The sequence below is a fragment of the Bubalus kerabau genome, chromosome 11 (genome assembly GCF_029407905.1).
Source record: "Bubalus kerabau isolate K-KA32 ecotype Philippines breed swamp buffalo chromosome 11, PCC_UOA_SB_1v2, whole genome shotgun sequence".
In the NCBI taxonomy this organism is placed as follows: Eukaryota; Metazoa; Chordata; class Mammalia; order Artiodactyla; family Bovidae; genus Bubalus; species Bubalus kerabau.
The window spans coordinates 76,909,427-76,926,366 of NC_073634.1; the positions used below are offsets into that span (position 1 = coordinate 76,909,427).

At 55.2% G+C, this 16,940-nt stretch overlaps 1 protein-coding gene and 1 long non-coding RNA gene across 7 annotated transcripts in view; one reads left to right on the forward strand and one right to left on the reverse strand.

The window, feature by feature from the left end:
• The window catches only part of DNMT3A (DNA methyltransferase 3 alpha), a 97,749-nt gene that overhangs the window by 71,541 nt on the left and 9,268 nt on the right, over window positions 1-16,940 (forward strand). For 2 of the 6 annotated variants that reach the window (XM_055540760.1, XM_055540758.1), the window contains exons 7-16: window positions 11,856-12,071; window positions 12,298-12,456; window positions 12,874-12,981; window positions 13,198-13,354; window positions 13,682-13,831; window positions 13,954-13,998; window positions 15,161-15,240; window positions 15,750-15,862; window positions 16,007-16,190; window positions 16,441-16,525. In XM_055540760.1, coding sequence (XP_055396735.1) covers window positions 11,856-12,071; window positions 12,298-12,456; window positions 12,874-12,981; window positions 13,198-13,354; window positions 13,682-13,831; window positions 13,954-13,998; window positions 15,161-15,240; window positions 15,750-15,862; window positions 16,007-16,190; window positions 16,441-16,525 — 1,297 coding nt within the window. Of the gene's footprint in view, window positions 1-8,163; window positions 8,254-8,327; window positions 8,482-9,230; window positions 9,281-11,368; window positions 11,509-11,855; window positions 12,072-12,297; window positions 12,457-12,873; window positions 12,982-13,197; window positions 13,355-13,681; window positions 13,832-13,953; window positions 13,999-15,160; window positions 15,241-15,749; window positions 15,863-16,006; window positions 16,191-16,440; window positions 16,526-16,940 lie in introns of those variants that run through there. The other 4 variants (XM_055540761.1, XM_055540763.1, XM_055540762.1 and 1 more) reach the window with 4 other exon arrangements.
• On the reverse strand, window positions 6,278-8,740 carry LOC129623387 (uncharacterized). The gene is made up of 3 exons (XR_008700504.1): window positions 8,645-8,740; window positions 8,190-8,282; window positions 6,278-6,413 (listed from the first exon to the last, which is right to left on the reverse strand). It is a non-coding gene; the product is annotated as an uncharacterized LOC129623387 (long non-coding RNA).

Sequence of the window (16,940 nt, forward strand, 5' to 3'; positions counted from 1 at the left end):
GAAACTCAGGCCATGAACACTGAGCTGTGGAAGAAGTATGGGCTCTAACGCTGGCACAGCTAGAGAACTGTTTCCCAATAGAGGTGGGGGGAGAAGACCGGAAAGGACTTGGTGCAGGAATTCAAATGTTTCCTTTGGGATGGAGATGGTAGGCGGTCCTAGTGTTTTCAGCAACGGGTTTACCCCAAGGCTTGTCTGCTGGGCTCCTCCTGGGTCTTCTCTTTGGACCCTGAAACTTGAGAGGGTCTGCATGCCTGAATCTGAATGGTGGTCCCTGGGGTCCCTCCCTTTGACCCCTGGAGCCTGGGGTGGGGGAGGGGAGGAGAAAGCAACCCTGGCGGTTTAGGTTTACCTGGTTCCTTTGGACCCACACCCCCCAGGTATAAAATTAACAAGTCTCCCCAGAGTCTAGTTTGTAAAGCAAAGTGACTGTACGTGGTCAAGCTAACTTGTCGAAAGGTTCTTTCCAAACCTCTTACACTATATGCCCTCCTGACTTCTTTTGACCTTACCTGTAATACTCGGCAGATATCTGTCCCATCAGACTGATTAAGAAACTAAGATGCAAAGAAGCTAGGCACTTACCGAAAGCTTTGTCATCAGCTGTGATCCTCTGCTCCCATCCTGCCCCTTCTATTCTTTTTCCTGGCAAGGGGCAGGTGAGACCTGGGGACCTGCAGCACCACTGCCCTCCACCCTTGCTCCCTGCCCACAGCCTGCACTCGGCTCACAGGCAGGGGCGTGCTCAGCCCGCAGCTCCTGGTTAGGGGCTGGAAGTGATGGGGCGGGAGAGTCGGGTTTGTGGAGAGGCCTTCCTCTTAAGGAGCAGACCTGGAGCTGTTGGGAAAGTGGGGGCAGATGGGCGAGGGCAGAAAGGAGGCTGCAGCTGAGGCTTCAGGAGCTGCTGGCAGGTCTGGCGAGTTGTGACTTCCAAGCATGTAATGACTGGGAAGGGACGGGGAGCCAGGAAGGAAGGGATGGGAGAACCAGGGAGAGAGGCAGAAGAGATGGAGACGTGAGGGGTCAGCGAGGAGGTGGCTCCCAGACCCTGCATTTTACTCTGGATCAGAATGTTTGTCAGCAGTGGAATGCAGAACAGGCAGCAGGCCCTCGGCGGCCCGCCTCCCTACAGGTGTGCATACAGCTGTGCTAGTGCATCTCGCTGGGAAGCTAGCGCAGCTGCAGATGCCCCCAAGGATCTGCTGTCCGAGAAGCCTGGGAGGCTGGGCCCTGTCCTGGCTCACCGTCTCTCATCCTCCCTTGAATCCTCCTGCCTTGACTGGTCCCGGCCGCCTCAGATTTCCTTCAGCACACGGAGAAAGCATCTCTACCACATAATTTACCATCTAATTGCATGCTGTGTTGAATGAGGGCTGTGGCTTCATGTGTGGTGGGTCCTGGGCACACAATTAGGCTGTGAGGAGTAACAGGAGGGAGGTCAGCTCTTGCACTGGCTCCGCCCCCCTCCCAACCCCCAATCCTCCTCCCCCACGCCGCCCCCCCCCCCACCTCCAGCACCCCCCCTCCCCCACCGACCCACCCCGCCCTAGCTGGTGTGGGTGCTGCTGCTGGATCCTAGGGTTTTGGTGTCATTCAGGCAGGCTCAGAGGTTGGCTCCTGGATAAAGCACAGCCTCCTTATAGTTCTGAAAGTAGACTAGACCGGCAGGGGTGAGGGGTTTTGAGGGGGTGGGCTGCCCCTGCCCCATGGCCTTTGCCTAAAGATGAGCCTCTCTTGGGTCCAGGTTTGGGGATGGCACCAAGCCCAACCAGGCCAGCACACTGCAGTTTCCATGGTGACCCTTTTGGTTTCCTTCCTAAGGAGGATGGATTTCCTCTTTCAGTCCAGGTCGTCTGCCTGGGCCGCCACCACCCTGAACACTCTGGGGACCAGGCTGCCCAGCTCCGCTCCCCTCCACTTTCTGCCAGACGGGACAGTTTGTGGAGAGGTTCAGTTTTAAGTCACAGTCCAATATCAGACATCAGCATGTTCTGGTTTGAAGGGGGAGCAAGAGAGACAGGCCCAGGAGAGGGGGCGACTCCCCTCCTTCTACCTCTCCCTCCTCAGTTTTGACCCTTTGGGTGGGCTCGGTCCCCTGCGGGCCTGTTTCCTCATTTGTAACAGCCAGGGCCCTCGGTGATCTCCATACCTGGTTGGAAGCAGAATCACTTAGGGGGAGGGGGTTTTAATAGATTCCTGGGCTCTACCCCAAGCCAGCTCATCGCCATAGGTGGGCCTAGGAATCTGTATTTTTAAAAACCTCCTTGGGTGATCCTGATACAAATGAGTTTGAGAGTCTCCTGCCAAGGTGACCTCTGAGGCCCCCAGAGGAAGGAAAGGAAGCTCTGCCTTGTGCTGAGGACTGCCTGGCCTTTCTGGGGTCCCCGGAGCTTCCAAAAAGCCCATCGTAGGTCACTCTTGTCAGGAAGCCGGTGTTTCCTAGTCACGCTGGCTAAGCCAAGACTAGGCCCCCACCTTTTCCCCACAGGAGAAGCCAGGAGAGAGAGGATTGGGGGGTGGGGGGGAGGTTGCCATAACAACCAGCTCCAGGCAGAGGCCTCCCTTCCAGGGCTGGTACTTCACCCCAGCAATGGTGGTTTCCATGGAGATGGGTTACTGAGGGACAGGGGGAACATTTGCCCCACTTAGTATATTAGTCAGGAACTGCCAGAAGGCAGAACCATCTCTAGGTGGGAGCCTTGGACCCCTGTCAACTTTGAGTCCCCCTCCCCACACCCGACTGTGGCCTCTGCTCTCTGGGTGCAGGTCTGACGCTTTCTCCCCGCTTGGTTGCTCTCTCTGTGACTGGTCTCCCTAGCAACAAGTCCTGCTAACTCCTTGCTGTTGGCTCTGTGGCTATTTTTAGCTTCCCTGCCAGCAGCCCAGTCCTGGTCATTTGCTTGCAACCTCCATGTGGATGGCAGGGGAGCAGGCAAACAAAGATTCCCGGCCTTTTTCGGGAGCCGTGGACCCAGACCTCTTAAACACCTATCGGAACTTTGCTGTGGAAAGTATTTGCCCGCATTTGGGAACTTGGTCAGTAGACTCCAGATGAGGCTCTGGAGACAGTGTTGGATTCAGTTCAGCAGACACTGCTTTAATCCTCTACAGTGTGCAAGAGGCTGTGGTCCACACTCCTTCCACGTGAACCTGAGCGAGAGCCAGGCCCTGCCCTCTAGGGATTTTTAATCTTGTGAAGAGGAAAGAGGAGTACACCTTAGTCCAAGCAAAGATTGGCAGGTGCTAGGAGAGGATTACAAGGTGCTCTGGGAGTATGGGGGAGGAGGCGGGACAAGGGAATTTTTGGGTGGGGAACGATAAGGCTGAGGGGCCAGAGCAGCACTGTCCAGGAGAATGTTCTGCAATGACAGAAATGTTCTAAAATCTGTGCCCTCCGCTACAGTAGCCTCCCTCAGCCACATGGGCTCTTGGACACTTGGGATGTGGCCAGTGCAATGAAGAACTGAATTTTCATTTTAATCTAATTTCAATGAATTTAAATGGCTTTGTGCAGCCACTGGCTCTCTCACTGGCCAATTCAGGTCTAGAGAAACCTTCATGGTGGAGGTAACTGGTGAATTGGGCTGAGAAGGATAGGTAGGCTTTTGACTGGTGGAAGGTGAAGGGGAGGAGCAAGGAACGGCATGAGCAAAGGCACAGAGGCAGGGAAAGGGCATATTTGGGAAACAGCAAGTGGGTGGGCTGAGTGTAGGCTGTGTGAGGTAAGGGCTGCAGATGGTGGGGGCCTTAAGTGCCATGCAAGGAGCGCAGGCTGTAATCAGCGAGTGGTCAGAGGTCTACTGTGTAGCATGGAGGCTTCTGAGCTATGGGTGGAAGGGCAGGATTGGAAGAGACATCCATCTTGACCTTGTAGTTCTTATCTAGATAAGTTCTCATTTGTCATGGGGGCAGTGGGAATGTTTGTGTGTCAAGAAATGCACAGTGTCTCCCAATATGTGGCTTTGCAGATGGCTTCCCAGGGATCCTGGCTCCTCCGATTTTGAGTTCAGGGACTCAGGTGCTAAAATGTCCTGTTCAGTGGATGCCACATAACCTCCCCACCTCCCACCACCACTGGATTTTATGACAAAGCATACCTCAGAACACTGAACTTAAGAGTTAAAATCAGCCAGGCATTCCCACTTGCGCCCGTGGGAGCTGCTGCTCCTGGGGGGAGGATCACGACTTAGCATCTCATCTCCACTCCCCAAGCTGGAAAGTCAGCTTCACAGCGCTCCCCACACTCATGCTCCCAGAGACACCCGGATGCTCAGTTTACAGATTTATAATAGGACTTGTCCTTCCAACACAGATCCATCCAAGTGGTTGTCCCCATTTTATCTGGCAACTTACCGGTATCAGAGTCACTGGAAAATGTAATTAAAGTTAGAAGTTTGCTTGATGAACACAGGATCAGTGCTGAGTCAGGTGTCCCTAAGAGGTATTTTCATCAGGCCTGTTGGAGCACTGCAATCTGCCTGCCAAACAGGAAATACGCCCTCTCTTTCAGGTTGCCCTCTCTTTTGGACCATGCTGGGTACTTCCTCTCCAACGCTTCTTTTAGCCTCTTGACATCCACCAGATCTTCTTTTCATCCAGGGGTTCTTCCTTTCAACATACTTTTAGAACACGTCCAAGAACCTGGCTCATTTTACATGGCTCTGCTATTTTAGGTTGACTATCTTTATCTTGATCAAAAGACCTATCCCAATAACCACCCTGGGCGGGTTACTTTGGAAGGTCGAGAACATATATGACCTGAGGATCCTAGAAGGCTGCCCTGGTTTTTTCCTGACCTTGGGCTAAAGTCACTTCTTAGCCTAGATCTTGGGATTTCTTCTGCTTTGAGGTCTCTGTGCCCACCAAGTACAAGGTAGACACAGATCTCAGTGAGTGACTCACTGTATAGAAAAGGGGAACCTTTCCCCTGGGTATAGCTACAGGAGAGGGGTGGTGCTGTAAGTAATAAGAGGACACCTTTGAGTTGAGCTTCCTTTTTGCTTAAGTTGGGAGCTCTGTGGAAGAGGGAAAATTTGGGCTTAATTTTACTAAGCCCAATTTTTTATTGAGGTATAGTTGATTTACAATATTATGTTTCAGGGGTACAACATAGTGATTCACAATTTTTAAAGATTATACTCCATTTATAGTTATTATGGGGTTCCCTGGTAGCTCAGCTGGTAAAGAATCCACCTGCAATGCAGGAGACCCTGGCTCGATTCCTGGGTCGGGAAGATCCCCTGGAGAAGGGATAGGTTACCCACTCTAGTATTCTTGGGCTTCCCTGGTGGCTCAGACAGTAAAGAATCCGCCTGCAATGCAGGAGACCTGATTTAATCACTGGGTTAGGAAGATTCCCCTGGACGAAGGGAATGGCTACTACCCACTCCAGTATTCTTGCCTGGAGAATTCCATGGACAGAGGAACCTGGCAGGCTATAGTCCATGGGGTTGCAGAGTTGCACATGACTGAGTGACATACACACACACAGTTATTATAAAATATTAATTGTATTCCTTGTGCTGTATATCCTTATAGTTTATGTTAAACAATAGTTTGTACCTCTTAATCCCCTACTTTTATCTTGCCCCCCCCCCCACCCCAATTCGAGCTTAATTTTAGAGAATGAGAATAAGGAAGTTTGGCAGCTGGAGGGAGAAGCCACTTTTTGAGTGGGCCAAGGGAAAGTGAAACTGATGGTCCTGATCCGTTCTGACACTTTTGAGTCCTGGCTGCATACACAGGTGTCATTACTTACTGAAGACCAAGACCACGGAGTGTAGAGTCTAAGTGTTTACCCACATAACAATGGAAAGAGAGATGTCATAGGTGAGATAGTGTTTTTAAAGAGCTGGCCAAGCCAGATCAGAAACTTCATTTTGAGAGGATGCCTGGGGTGAGGTCTAAAGTGGCCTGTTAACAGGGCCTGGATGCCGGGGAGGCATGAGTGAGAGAAGCCAAGCAAGTCCTATTACATTCCTCAAAGGGTGAGAGCAGGCAAGAAGTATAAACTCATGGAAACTGTACCAAGCAGGTACCTTGATTGGGTTGAAAGATGGCTAAGAGCAGACTAGGGCCTTTGTTTTGTGGAAGAGTTCCTCTTTGCTGTAGAGGTTCTGGGTCTTAGGGCTGGGAGGGGGTTTGTACTGCCTGGGTGTTCTGTGGAGAAGGCTCTCTGATGTGGGGTCCTCTTCCCTTTTCAGAGCCTCCTTGTTCTCTGATGGCCCCCAGGAGGGTGCTGAGCCGTGGCAAGGATGGTGGGTTCTCTCACAGCACATCTTTTGACCTCATTATACCAGCACCTGTTCCAGCTGGTTTGTTCTCACTGTCTGTGGCTGAAAGCCAGGCACCTGGGGGCATTATCTCCTTGAGATGCTGGTATCCCCGGCCTGGGAGGGCAGACGTCATCACTCCTGTTTTGCAAGTGAAAAAAGACTTCTTGGAGTTAAGTGGCTTGTTCAAGGTCACAGGGACAGAACCAGAACTCCAGTCCTGATCTATCGAGCAGTGCAGCCAGCCACACAGCCATTTCCTGCTGGGACATTTACCCTTGGTTCCCCTGCTCTGCCTTTTAATTCATCTTGCAAACTGAAACCATGCTAATCTTTTTCCAAAATACCCCTTCACCTCATGTCAGAAAACCTGCGGTTATTCTTCACTGCAATAGGATATGTCCATTGACATCTCTTCTCTGCACTTTCGCTTTAGTTGTATTGAGGGGATGGGAGGTGGAGGTGGGCAAGGGTTTTCCTCCCTTTCCAGCCTAACATCTCTTATTTCCTGTCTGGCCAGCCTCAATCCAGATCTGATTCATCCTCCAGGTTCAGTCTCTGCTCCACATTGATCTCATTAACCTTATTTATTACTCATACTACTTGTTTTTGATGGGCTTCCAAGCCATCCTAGCCCATTGGACTTGGTATTGGTGGTATAGTTCTCTTTAGAGATGCTTTTCAATGACCTTTTCCAATTACTCCAAGTCTAGTTGAATTTGTTAGCTCCTTGAAGGCAGGGCCAACAGTGTCTGCTTCTGGGTTGCTGGGGGGCGGCGGGGGGGGGGGGGTGCGGTGGGCAGGGTGTGGAAGGAGAGAGAGTGTGTGTGTGTACATATATATGTATATATTTTCTTTGTGGGGAGGCGCCTCTGCTCAGGAGGAGGGAGCATGAAATGGTTGAAAGTGCACCTGGAGGCTCCAGAGGAGGAATGGAGTCTTGACCTGCAGATGTTCGTGCTGGGAATGGAGGTGTTGCTATACTTTTGCACTCCTCCTCCCCACCCCACCCCCAACCCTGCACCTTGCAAACAGGAAAAATGAGACATCGAAGGCAGACCTAGAATGACCCAGGGGACCCAAATACTTGGCCAGGAAGTGATTTTCTAAGCCTGAACTCCTCACACCACACTAAGGCACCACTCTATCCACTGGCAGTGTGAAGAGGAGACGCCCTCCCCTTCTCGTCCCCCCACCCCAAGTTCTCGTTCTGGAGCGCTCCCGGTTTTGTGCGGGCGCTTTCTGTCCCTCTGTGTGCTTTGAATTTTCCTACAGCTTCCTGGACCTCTCCGCTCATTTGTAAGCTTTTCCTTTTTACTTTTTGGTTGCGCTGCGGAGAGACTCACTTTTAACAACTTTCTCCTGGCTGTCCCAGACGGTCCGAAAGCTCCTCTCTCCTTTCGTCTGCGCTCCCGGTTCTCGGGGCGCTCGCAGCTTACCTCCGCAGCTGGAGCGCAGCCCCTTCCCTCCCGACCCCCCGTCCTTCCCTCCCCGCGCCGTCCGCGGGCTCCCCGCCTCGCCCCCGGCTCCGCGCCGGGTTCGGGCCGAGTTCGGGGTGGGGGCAGGGGCAGGGAAGGCCGAGCGGTGGGATGGGGCCGGCACCGCCTCCAGCCTGGCTTGGGCGGGGCCCCAGGAATGGGCGGAGGCCCAGCCGCGCCCCCAGGCCCCAGCGCCGGCCCGCGCCCCTCGGACCGGAGGAGAGGGGCTGGCCCACTGCCAGCGTCTGAGAGCCGGCCCCCTCCCCCGGCCCGCTCGCAGCCAACCAGGCACTCCAGCGGGGCCCACGTGACCTGGAGTTCTAGACAAAGAAAATGTTCAATCCCTCCCCCCCACCTCCCCCCTCCCCCTCTCTCTGGCCCCCTCCGCCCCCCAGCCCCATCGCCCCCTTCCCCTCCCCCCAGACGGGCAGCTACTTACAGAGCTTGAGGGCCGGGGCTCACACCTGAGCTGGACCACCGAGGGGCTGCACCTGGCCTTATGGGTAGGTTCCTGGACGGAGCCCTGGGGAAACTGGGGGCGGGGAGGCGGCAGGGGCCGGTGGGAGGATCTCTGGGCCTGCAGCCCTCTGGGTTGAGAAGAGTCAAGTCTGCCTCCCCGGCCCGCGGGATCTGGCTGCCCTGCCTGGCCTGAGTTCTGGAGATGCTGAGTTACTGCCGTCCCACCCACTCTCTGCTCAGGAGCCCCAAGCCCCACTCCTCCCTGCTCTCAGGTGGGATCTGGTGGCTCCGGGGCCAGGAAGAGCAGCCCTGGCCTGAGCCTGGGGCAGTGGTCAGCGAAGGCTGGGGGGCAGACTCCGGCCCGTGGAGTTGGGCTGGAGGCAGCGGTTTTGCTGAACTGGCTGGCAGATGGGTTGTTGGGGTTTCCTGGCTGACCTGTGTTGCTGGATAATGGACCACGCTGTCCTCAGGCCGTGCCAACCTTGTGGACTCCCAAGAGGGATGGTCTCCTCTCCTGTGTGTTCCTTGGAGCCACCGTTAGGCCACCAGAAAGAACTGGTGTTGGAGTGGGAGGGAGCAGTGCGACCCTGACACGGGGCTGTGGGGTGGCCTTATGCCGGCTTGGGATGGCAGAGGCACCAGGAACAGCCCCGGGTCTGCTGCCCCAGCAGGCATCCGCCTGGGTCTCTGGACCTCTGACCTTTGGCATGGGAAGCAGCCTGAGTCCAGAGGGAGGTGGAGGCGGGACAGCTGCCCGAAGACATGGGACTGGACGGGGAGGCCTTGCCTCCACCAGAGTGGAGTTGTCAGTGGCTCTCCAGGCTGAACAAACTCCAGGCCAAGTGGCCTCCCAGGCAGCCCGTAGTGGAGCTGCAGTGGTGTCTTCATCCTGCCCACTCTCTTGGCTACTCTGGCCTGGGACCTTCTGAACTCAGGTGGCGGGGAGGTGTGTAGGAGTTATTAGCTCCAGAGCCCAAGCCCAGAGTTAATTAACCCTTATTTCTCCTATTGTCTGCCCGAGGAGGAGGGTTGGCACAAACGTGGAAGCCCGGCCCTCTCTCACTGCCCTAGGCAAGTCTATTCTAATGAGCCCCTCCCCCACCCAGCCACCCTCTCGCCCCTTCTTCCCCTTTCCTCTTGCCTCCTGCTGCTAACCCCCCGCCCCCCCACTTCTTCCTTCCCCCACTCCTGCTGGCCGGGTCCTGTTGGAGGCCCCTTCCTCCTCCTCTGCCTGCCAGACCATGCTGGATGCGTGTTCTCCTGCACCTACTGGGTTGGGGGCGCTTAACAGCCATCAGCAGCATCCTCTGACAAGCTGGGGGAAGTTGTGGGGGAAGAAGAATGTTCAGGAACTTGCTTTGGAGGGGGTGAGAAGAGAGACAAAGGGGCTGAGGGGGAGTCAGGAGGGTGGTGGCAGGCACGACTCCCTTCTAGACTAGGGGAGGCGGAGGGGGGTCCCCGGCGAGACCCCCTCAATGCTGCTGGCTGTAGATCCTCTGCCATCTGCACACCTTGTTCTGGCTGAGGGGGCTGTCACCCCTGGAAACTGGGGCTTTTGGTCATCCAAGGCAGCACCCTGGTGTAGATCAGCATCCGTGCCTGAAGTTCACAGAGGCGTGTGCGGTGGAGGGAAGGGAGCAGAGATGGCCAGGCACACGTGTATCTGAGCACATCTGGTACTGGGATAGTGCTGCTGCAGCTGACAATTCTAGAGAAGCCTTCTCCCCCCAGGACTTGAGTGCAAACTTAGACACACCTTCCTGTAGGTGAGGAGGAGGTAGATAATTGATATAGGTTGGGGTGGGGCAAAGTCCCCAGGTGAGAGTGGGGCTGGGGAGGGAGGGGCAGTAACCCTGCATTCTCCCGCCCCCTGGTCTCCAAGGGCTCATTCTTCCAGCTGTTCGTGCTTTGGGGGCAAAGGATGCTTTATCCCACTGTAGAATTTGAGTTAGAGAAAGAACTAGGACTTCCACCCTCAGGTTTTTAGGAATTGCTGCAAGAAGCAGGTTTGGTTTGTGGCTGGGAGGCAAAGACTTGAAGATAGAACAAAATAAAATGAATCTAAGAGACAGTAGACCCTTGAGCTGTTCTTAACCTGGGACCTGGGGATCCATGGACAGGCTTCAGAGACTCCTTAGAATTCCTGGTACATGCATAAATCATATTTTTAAACCAGTCAGGAAAGGTTAACAGCAATCTTTGAGTTCAAACTCCTTTTTTAGGTGGAGCAACTCAAGGGACTGCTCCAAAGTCAGCTATTAATTAGTAGCATGGCTAAGACAGGAATGTAAATGCTGTGACTTCCAGCTTGGAGGTCTTGTATACTCCAGGTAATCTTGAGGATGGGTTTGTATTCACAGCTCTGAACTGTCAGGGAAAGTGTTATTTTGATGATGGGATTTTTTCCCCCTTGAATCTGGTTTGGTGAAAATGGGGGCAGAGCCTTGAAGTTTGAGGGCCACGTGTCCTAGATTCGATAGTTGGGGTGAGGTTAGGTGGAATGCCCCTCAGAGCTAACTGTCAGGTATTTCATCCTCTGTAGGGTGATGGGAGGGCTTCCCTGGTGGCTCAGTTTTAAAGAACCCTCCTGCCAATGCAGGAGATGCAAGAGACGTGGGTTTGATCCCTGGGTTGGGAACATCCCCATGGAGAAGGAAATGGCACCCCCATGCCATCATTCTTGCCTGGGAAATCCCATGGAGAGAGGATTCTGGTGGGCTACAGTCCATGAGGTCGCAAAGAGTCAGACACCACTTAGCGACTAAACAACAAGGGCAATAGGAATCCTGGAGCAGGTTTTGAGAAGGAATGGGCCTGCAGGTCACACCTTGAGAGAGGAGCATGAAGCAGTGAAAGGATGGAGGCTGTTCAGATTGGGCGAATCCCTGGGTTTGTCAGTGGGATGGCAGAGAGGATGCCTGGCTGTACTGTGGACTCCCTAAATAACTGTTGAAAGAATGAATATATTGATGGATCGGAAAGGTGCACATAGAAAGAAGGCGTAGAATCTGGTGACCAAGTATGTTAGATATAATCCAGAGAACTCCAGGATGGCGTGTGAGCAGGAGAGCAGGCAAGCTCTTCTGGGTCTTGTGGTGGTGGTTGAGCAGATGGGAAAAGAACGGAGCACTCTGAACACAAAATAGTGATTTCATTGTTAGGCATCACAGCAAAACTAGAACTGTGTGGAAGCCAAGACCAGGAATAGAAGGGGTCGACTGCCCAGGAAAACTGTGGAGAAAAGGACAAGAGGATCTTTTTCTAGACTGGGGAGTAAGAGAAGAAAGGATGGAGCCAAGGTCTGTGCCTAATCTTAGGTGCATGGTTGGTATCTAAACAGAATGCTCTCTGAATATAATTGATGCATATCAGAGGGTGGGCAACTGATGATGCTGACCATTGAGGAAGATTAGTTGAGGGCGGAAGATTTCCTAAGAGGCAGAAGAGAAGGCTGGAATCGAGCCAAGTGATTGAGTTCACCTCTCAACTGCAAATCTTTCTGTTTTCCACGGTGAGCCTGTTGAGTTGATGAGGGAACTCCTGTCTCCAGCCCCTGACCTTCTGTCATGATCTCCAGACCATGGAGAGATAGAGAAGTGCCCCTTGAGTATCAGATCAAGGTAACTTCCGTTCCTTATTTCCCCAGGCTGAGAAGAAAGCCAAGGTGATCGCAGTAATGAATGCTGTTGAAGAAAACCAGGGGTCCTCCGAGTCTCAGAAGGTGGAGGAGGCCAGTCCTCCCGCCGTGCAGCAGCCCACCGACCCTGCATCCCCCACAGTGGCCACCACGCCCGAGCCCGTGGGCGCCGATGCTGGGGACAAGAACGCCACCAAAGCAGCTGACGATGAACCGGAGTACGAGGTGAGCCGCTGGCTTCTTCACCCACCTCGTCCGGCTCCTCCTGTCCTGCTCTCTCTACCTGACCCTACGTCTCTTGGTCTCTCCAGTCTTGCTCTGTCCATTCCGATGGAGCTCCCTCCCGGCTGTCGTGACCCTCAGACGTCCAGGGCTGGGGTGCTGTGGGGGGAAGCAGGGTGGCAGGGCCTTGTGACCACCCTGTAATGACTTCTGCTCCTTGGGGCTCCAGGACGGCCGGGGCTTTGGCATTGGGGAGCTGGTGTGGGGGAAACTGCGGGGCTTCTCCTGGTGGCCAGGCCGCATTGTGTCTTGGTGGATGACGGGCCGGAGCCGAGCAGCGGAAGGCACTCGTTGGGTCATGTGGTTCGGAGACGGCAAGTTCTCAGTGGTGAGTTCGGGGTTCAGTGGTGGCCTGGGGCGTGGGGATGGGAAGGGGTCTTGGTCCCAGGGTCTCTGGTTTCGCCTGGGGGCATGGTTGGAGTGGGATCATAGGAGAGGGAGCTGTGTTCATCCCCACTCTGCGAATGTGTGGTTGGAAAAGTCCCCAGAGGTAATTAGGTTGCACTTGGAGAGCTCGGCTGCCTTCCAGGACCCTTTACCTGGCATGCCCTTCCACATGCATCAGGTCCTCCCCGCATCTGGGGCTGGACTCTTCCTTTGCATTCTGTGATTACTTACTGGTGCATCCGGTCCTCTCAAGGGCAGAGGCGGGTCTTACTGTCCCCCACACCCCACCATGCCAGGCATGTGGTGGGTGCTCGATGAACTTGGGAAGAGGTGCAAACGAGGCTGGTTGTGCCTCCAGGTATGCGTGGAGAAGCTGATGCCGCTGAGCTCCTTCTGCAGTGCTTTCCACCAGGCCACCTACAACAAGCAGCCCATGTACCGCAAGGCTATCTACGAGGTCCTGCAGGTCAGTGCTCCTCCAAGGGGCTCAGTGGCGGGCGGGGGCGGGGGCGGGCTCCATCTGGGGGCTAGAGCCCAGGGTTAGGCTTGGGCAGAGGGTCCACTTGCAAGGCCCTTTGGCCTCCTCTCTTCACTCGCCCCCTTTCTGCACCTTCTCCCGCCTCTTGCCTGAGCCCACCTTCACTACTCTCCTGACAGCCTACCCCACACGTGTTGCCCCCAGGTGGCCAGCAGCCGAGCGGGGAAGCTGTTTCCAATGTGCCATGACAGCGACGAGAGCGACACTGCCAAGGCCGTGGAGGTGCAGAACAAACAGATGATCGAGTGGGCCCTGGGAGGGTTCCAGCCCTCTGGCCCCAAGGGCCTGGAGCCCCCAGAAGGTACATGCAGGTGCACCAGCAACTCTGCGCCTGGGCTGGGGGAGCCATGCTTGGAGGAAGGGGGGCCTACAAGGTCTCTCTCCCATCACAGTGGCTCATGGGAATGCTACCGTCCCCGTCTCCCTGGGGTCAGGGTAGGGACAGGGCTGCTCTGGGGCTCCGAATGACCTGTTCCCCATTGGCTTGTGGGCCCCAGAGAGTTGGGAGTAGGAACAAGTTAGGGACCAGGCTGTACCCCCTTGTTGTTGTAGGCAGATGTACAGGGGAGGGAGCTGGGGTTCCTTGTCAGCGGTAACCTTGGTCTCCTCACCTGCTTCCCTGATCCAGAGGAGAAGAACCCCTACAAAGAAGTTTACACAGACATGTGGGTTGAACCCGAGGCAGCTGCCTATGCGCCGCCCCCACCAGCCAAAAAGCCCCGAAAGAGCACAACGGAGAAGCCTAAGGTCAAGGAGATCATTGATGAACGCACAAGAGGTAGTGGGCCTGCCTGTGGAGGGAGTGGCCCCTGGAGGGCGTGGTGGGGTGAGGCCGGCATTCAGAGGGGCGGGCGTGGCCCTCGAGGGCCCCTCTAATGCCGCGCTCTCCTCCCCTCCCAGAGCGGCTGGTGTATGAGGTACGGCAGAAGTGCCGGAACATCGAGGGTGAGTCCTGAGGGGCTGCTGGGTGTTGACTCTGGGAAGTCAGTTATCTGTTGTCCATGGGCTGGGCATGAGGGGCCATGGGGTGGACATGAGGCCCACGGGGGTGGCTGGCACAGAGCAGTAAGGTACCAGGGAACGTCCTCTGTCGTGGGCGAGGGGTACTTAGAGATGGCTCTGTCCTGTACCTCCCACCGCCTCCAGCCTGCTCGGCACACACCTGCCTTCCCGGTGCTACAATCTTCCCAGTCAGTGTTAGGGGCTAGTCATTAGGGTTGTTGGTCAGAGAAAGTGGCCTCTCTTGGACTTGCATGCGTGCTCAGTCGCTTTAGTCCTGTCCAACTCTTTGCAACCCCCTGGACTGTAGTCTGCTAGGGTCCTCTGTCCATGGGATTCTCCAGGAAAGAATACTGGAGTGGTTGCTGTGACCTCCTCCAGAGGATCTTCCTGACCCAAGAATTGAACCCACATCTCCTGCATTGCAGGCGGATTCTTTACACGGGGCTTCCCTGGTGGCTCAGAGGGTAAAGCGTCTGCCTGCAACGCGGGAGACCCGGGTTCGATCCCTGAGTCAGGAAGATCCCCTGGAGAAGGAAATGGCAACCTACTCTAGTACTCTTGCCTGGAAAATCCCATGGACAGAGGAGCCTGGTAGGCTACAGTCCATGGGGTCGCAGAGTCCGACACGATTGAGTGACTTCATTTACTTAATTACTTACGCTTTACACCTAAGCCACCAGGGAAGCCTGGATTTGAGCTTGGCCCTTTTACCTTTTCTCCACCTTCTCTCATCTGGTGGTCATTAGTGCCTCCCATGTCTGTCTCCCTTTACCAAGTGATGGTGTGTCCAGCTCGGGGCCCTCAGGGCTGGGAAGGATGGGATCAGGGTCCCAGGCCCTAAGGACTGGCTGCTCAGGGACATCTCCAGAGTGACCCGGGGTTGGGCCTGTTCTCGCAGGCAGGCGTTTGTCCTCATAGCATGCCTTTCCTGGAAGGCGGCATCGCTGCTCTGGGAGATGAGTAGGCTCCTGGGATGGGGCCGCATGGCCTCCCTGTTCCATGGGGCCCCTCCCAGACGCCTTCCTGCCTTCTTTTCTGGAGCCAGGCTTTGGCCCCAGGTGGGAGGGGGCCCCTTCAATGACACTCTGTTTCCGCTGTTCCCCAGACATCTGCATCTCTTGTGGGAGCCTCAACGTCACCTTGGAACACCCTCTTTTCATCGGAGGAATGTGCCAAAACTGCAAGGTAGGGCACGCCCAGCAGAGACGAGGCCCTGGGCTGACCACACCTGGCCTCTGGGCTGTAGCATGTGTGATAGCTATAAGGGTGACTTTGAGGTTTGCTCTTGACGCAGAGTCCTGATAAAATGGACCCTGGGGGTTCAAGTGTCTGACCTGCTGTCGCTTTTCCTCTGAGAGATCCTTGCCCCACCTTCTAAGGCCTGGTTCTCGTCCCCAGATGCGTGCTCACAATGTCATAGTCACTAGTGTGAAGTGGGGGCAGGACAGATCGTTGAGTTAGGGTTAGGGTGCCTCTCCCCGCTGCGTCCACTGCAGTGGGTGGGGAGACACGGCGTCCCCTTCCCAGCTGTGTGGTCCGGGCGGAACCCTGACTGGATGGGTGGCAGGGTCGTGTCTCCAGGGCTGTGTGGAGGTTCCAAGGCGAGAGCCCAGAGGCTGGGTTCACCGCCTGCCTTTGCACTGGCTGGCCTGGGTGCTGCCCATTGGTCTCTGAGCCTCCACGCTGCTCCCTAGAACTGCTTCCTGGAATGCGCGTACCAGTACGATGACGATGGCTATCAGTCCTACTGCACCATCTGCTGCGGGGGGCGCGAGGTGCTCATGTGTGGGAACAACAATTGCTGCAGGTGAGGCCCTGCCCCGAATGCGGTGCACTCCTTGCCTGGCACCCAGGCTTTCACTGCCCGTCCTGCCCAGCACTGCAGCCACAGCCACGCTCCATCCTGACCTGGGGGTGAGCGTCCCCTCTGCTCCACTGTGCTTCCTTCCAGGTGCTTTTGCGTGGAGTGTGTGGATCTCTTGGTGGGGCCAGGGGCTGCGCAGGCAGCCATCAAGGAAGACCCCTGGAACTGCTACATGTGCGGGCACAAGGGCACCTACGGGCTGCTGCGGCGGCGGGACGACTGGCCGTCTCGGCTCCAGATGTTCTTCGCCAACAACCATGACCAGGAATTCGTGAGTGCTGGGTGCTGGGTGGAGGGCGGCTCTTTTCACCCCCCACCTGCCAGAGCCAGAGGGCAGACTCGGCCAAAGCGAGAGCACTGGATTGAGGTCCTGAGCACCATGTAGCCATGCCTGCACTGCCAGCCAGGGCTGTGGGGATCCAGAGGGCCCAAGTGCTCACAACTGGCAGAGAGGCCTGCCCCAGGTGTGGGTCTGCAGTACATTCCTGGATGCTCACCTGGCCTGTTGTGCTGGCTGCTAGGACCCTCCGAAGGTTTACCCACCTGTCCCAGCTGAGAAGAGGAAGCCCATCCGGGTGCTGTCTCTATTCGATGGAATTGCTACAGGTGAGAGTGGTTGGCATCTTGGTCCTAGGACATGGGAGCTGAGCTCAGGGGACTGTGTATATGTCACTCTGGTAAAACAGGGTGACAGTTAATATTACAGCTGTTAACATGTTAGCCTAAGGAGGAAACTCGTGTGTTCAATAAGAAGTTGGAAATAAGTGGTAAACCAGCATGTGCAGTGGGCATTCCCTTAAATGGGCAGGGCTAGGGGGCTCTTCAGCAGAAAATGGAGCAGTTGCTGGTCAGAGATTATTGAAGATTTTCACAAAACCTCAAAGGACAGAACTTGGCCACCAAAGTAAAAACATAGACAGTCCTGTTGTGCTTTGATTGTAAGTCACAGTGAAAAACAAACTGTAAACAAAAGAGTCTAAAGAATATTTAAATTGCCCATAATCCTATAATTAGTGTTTTG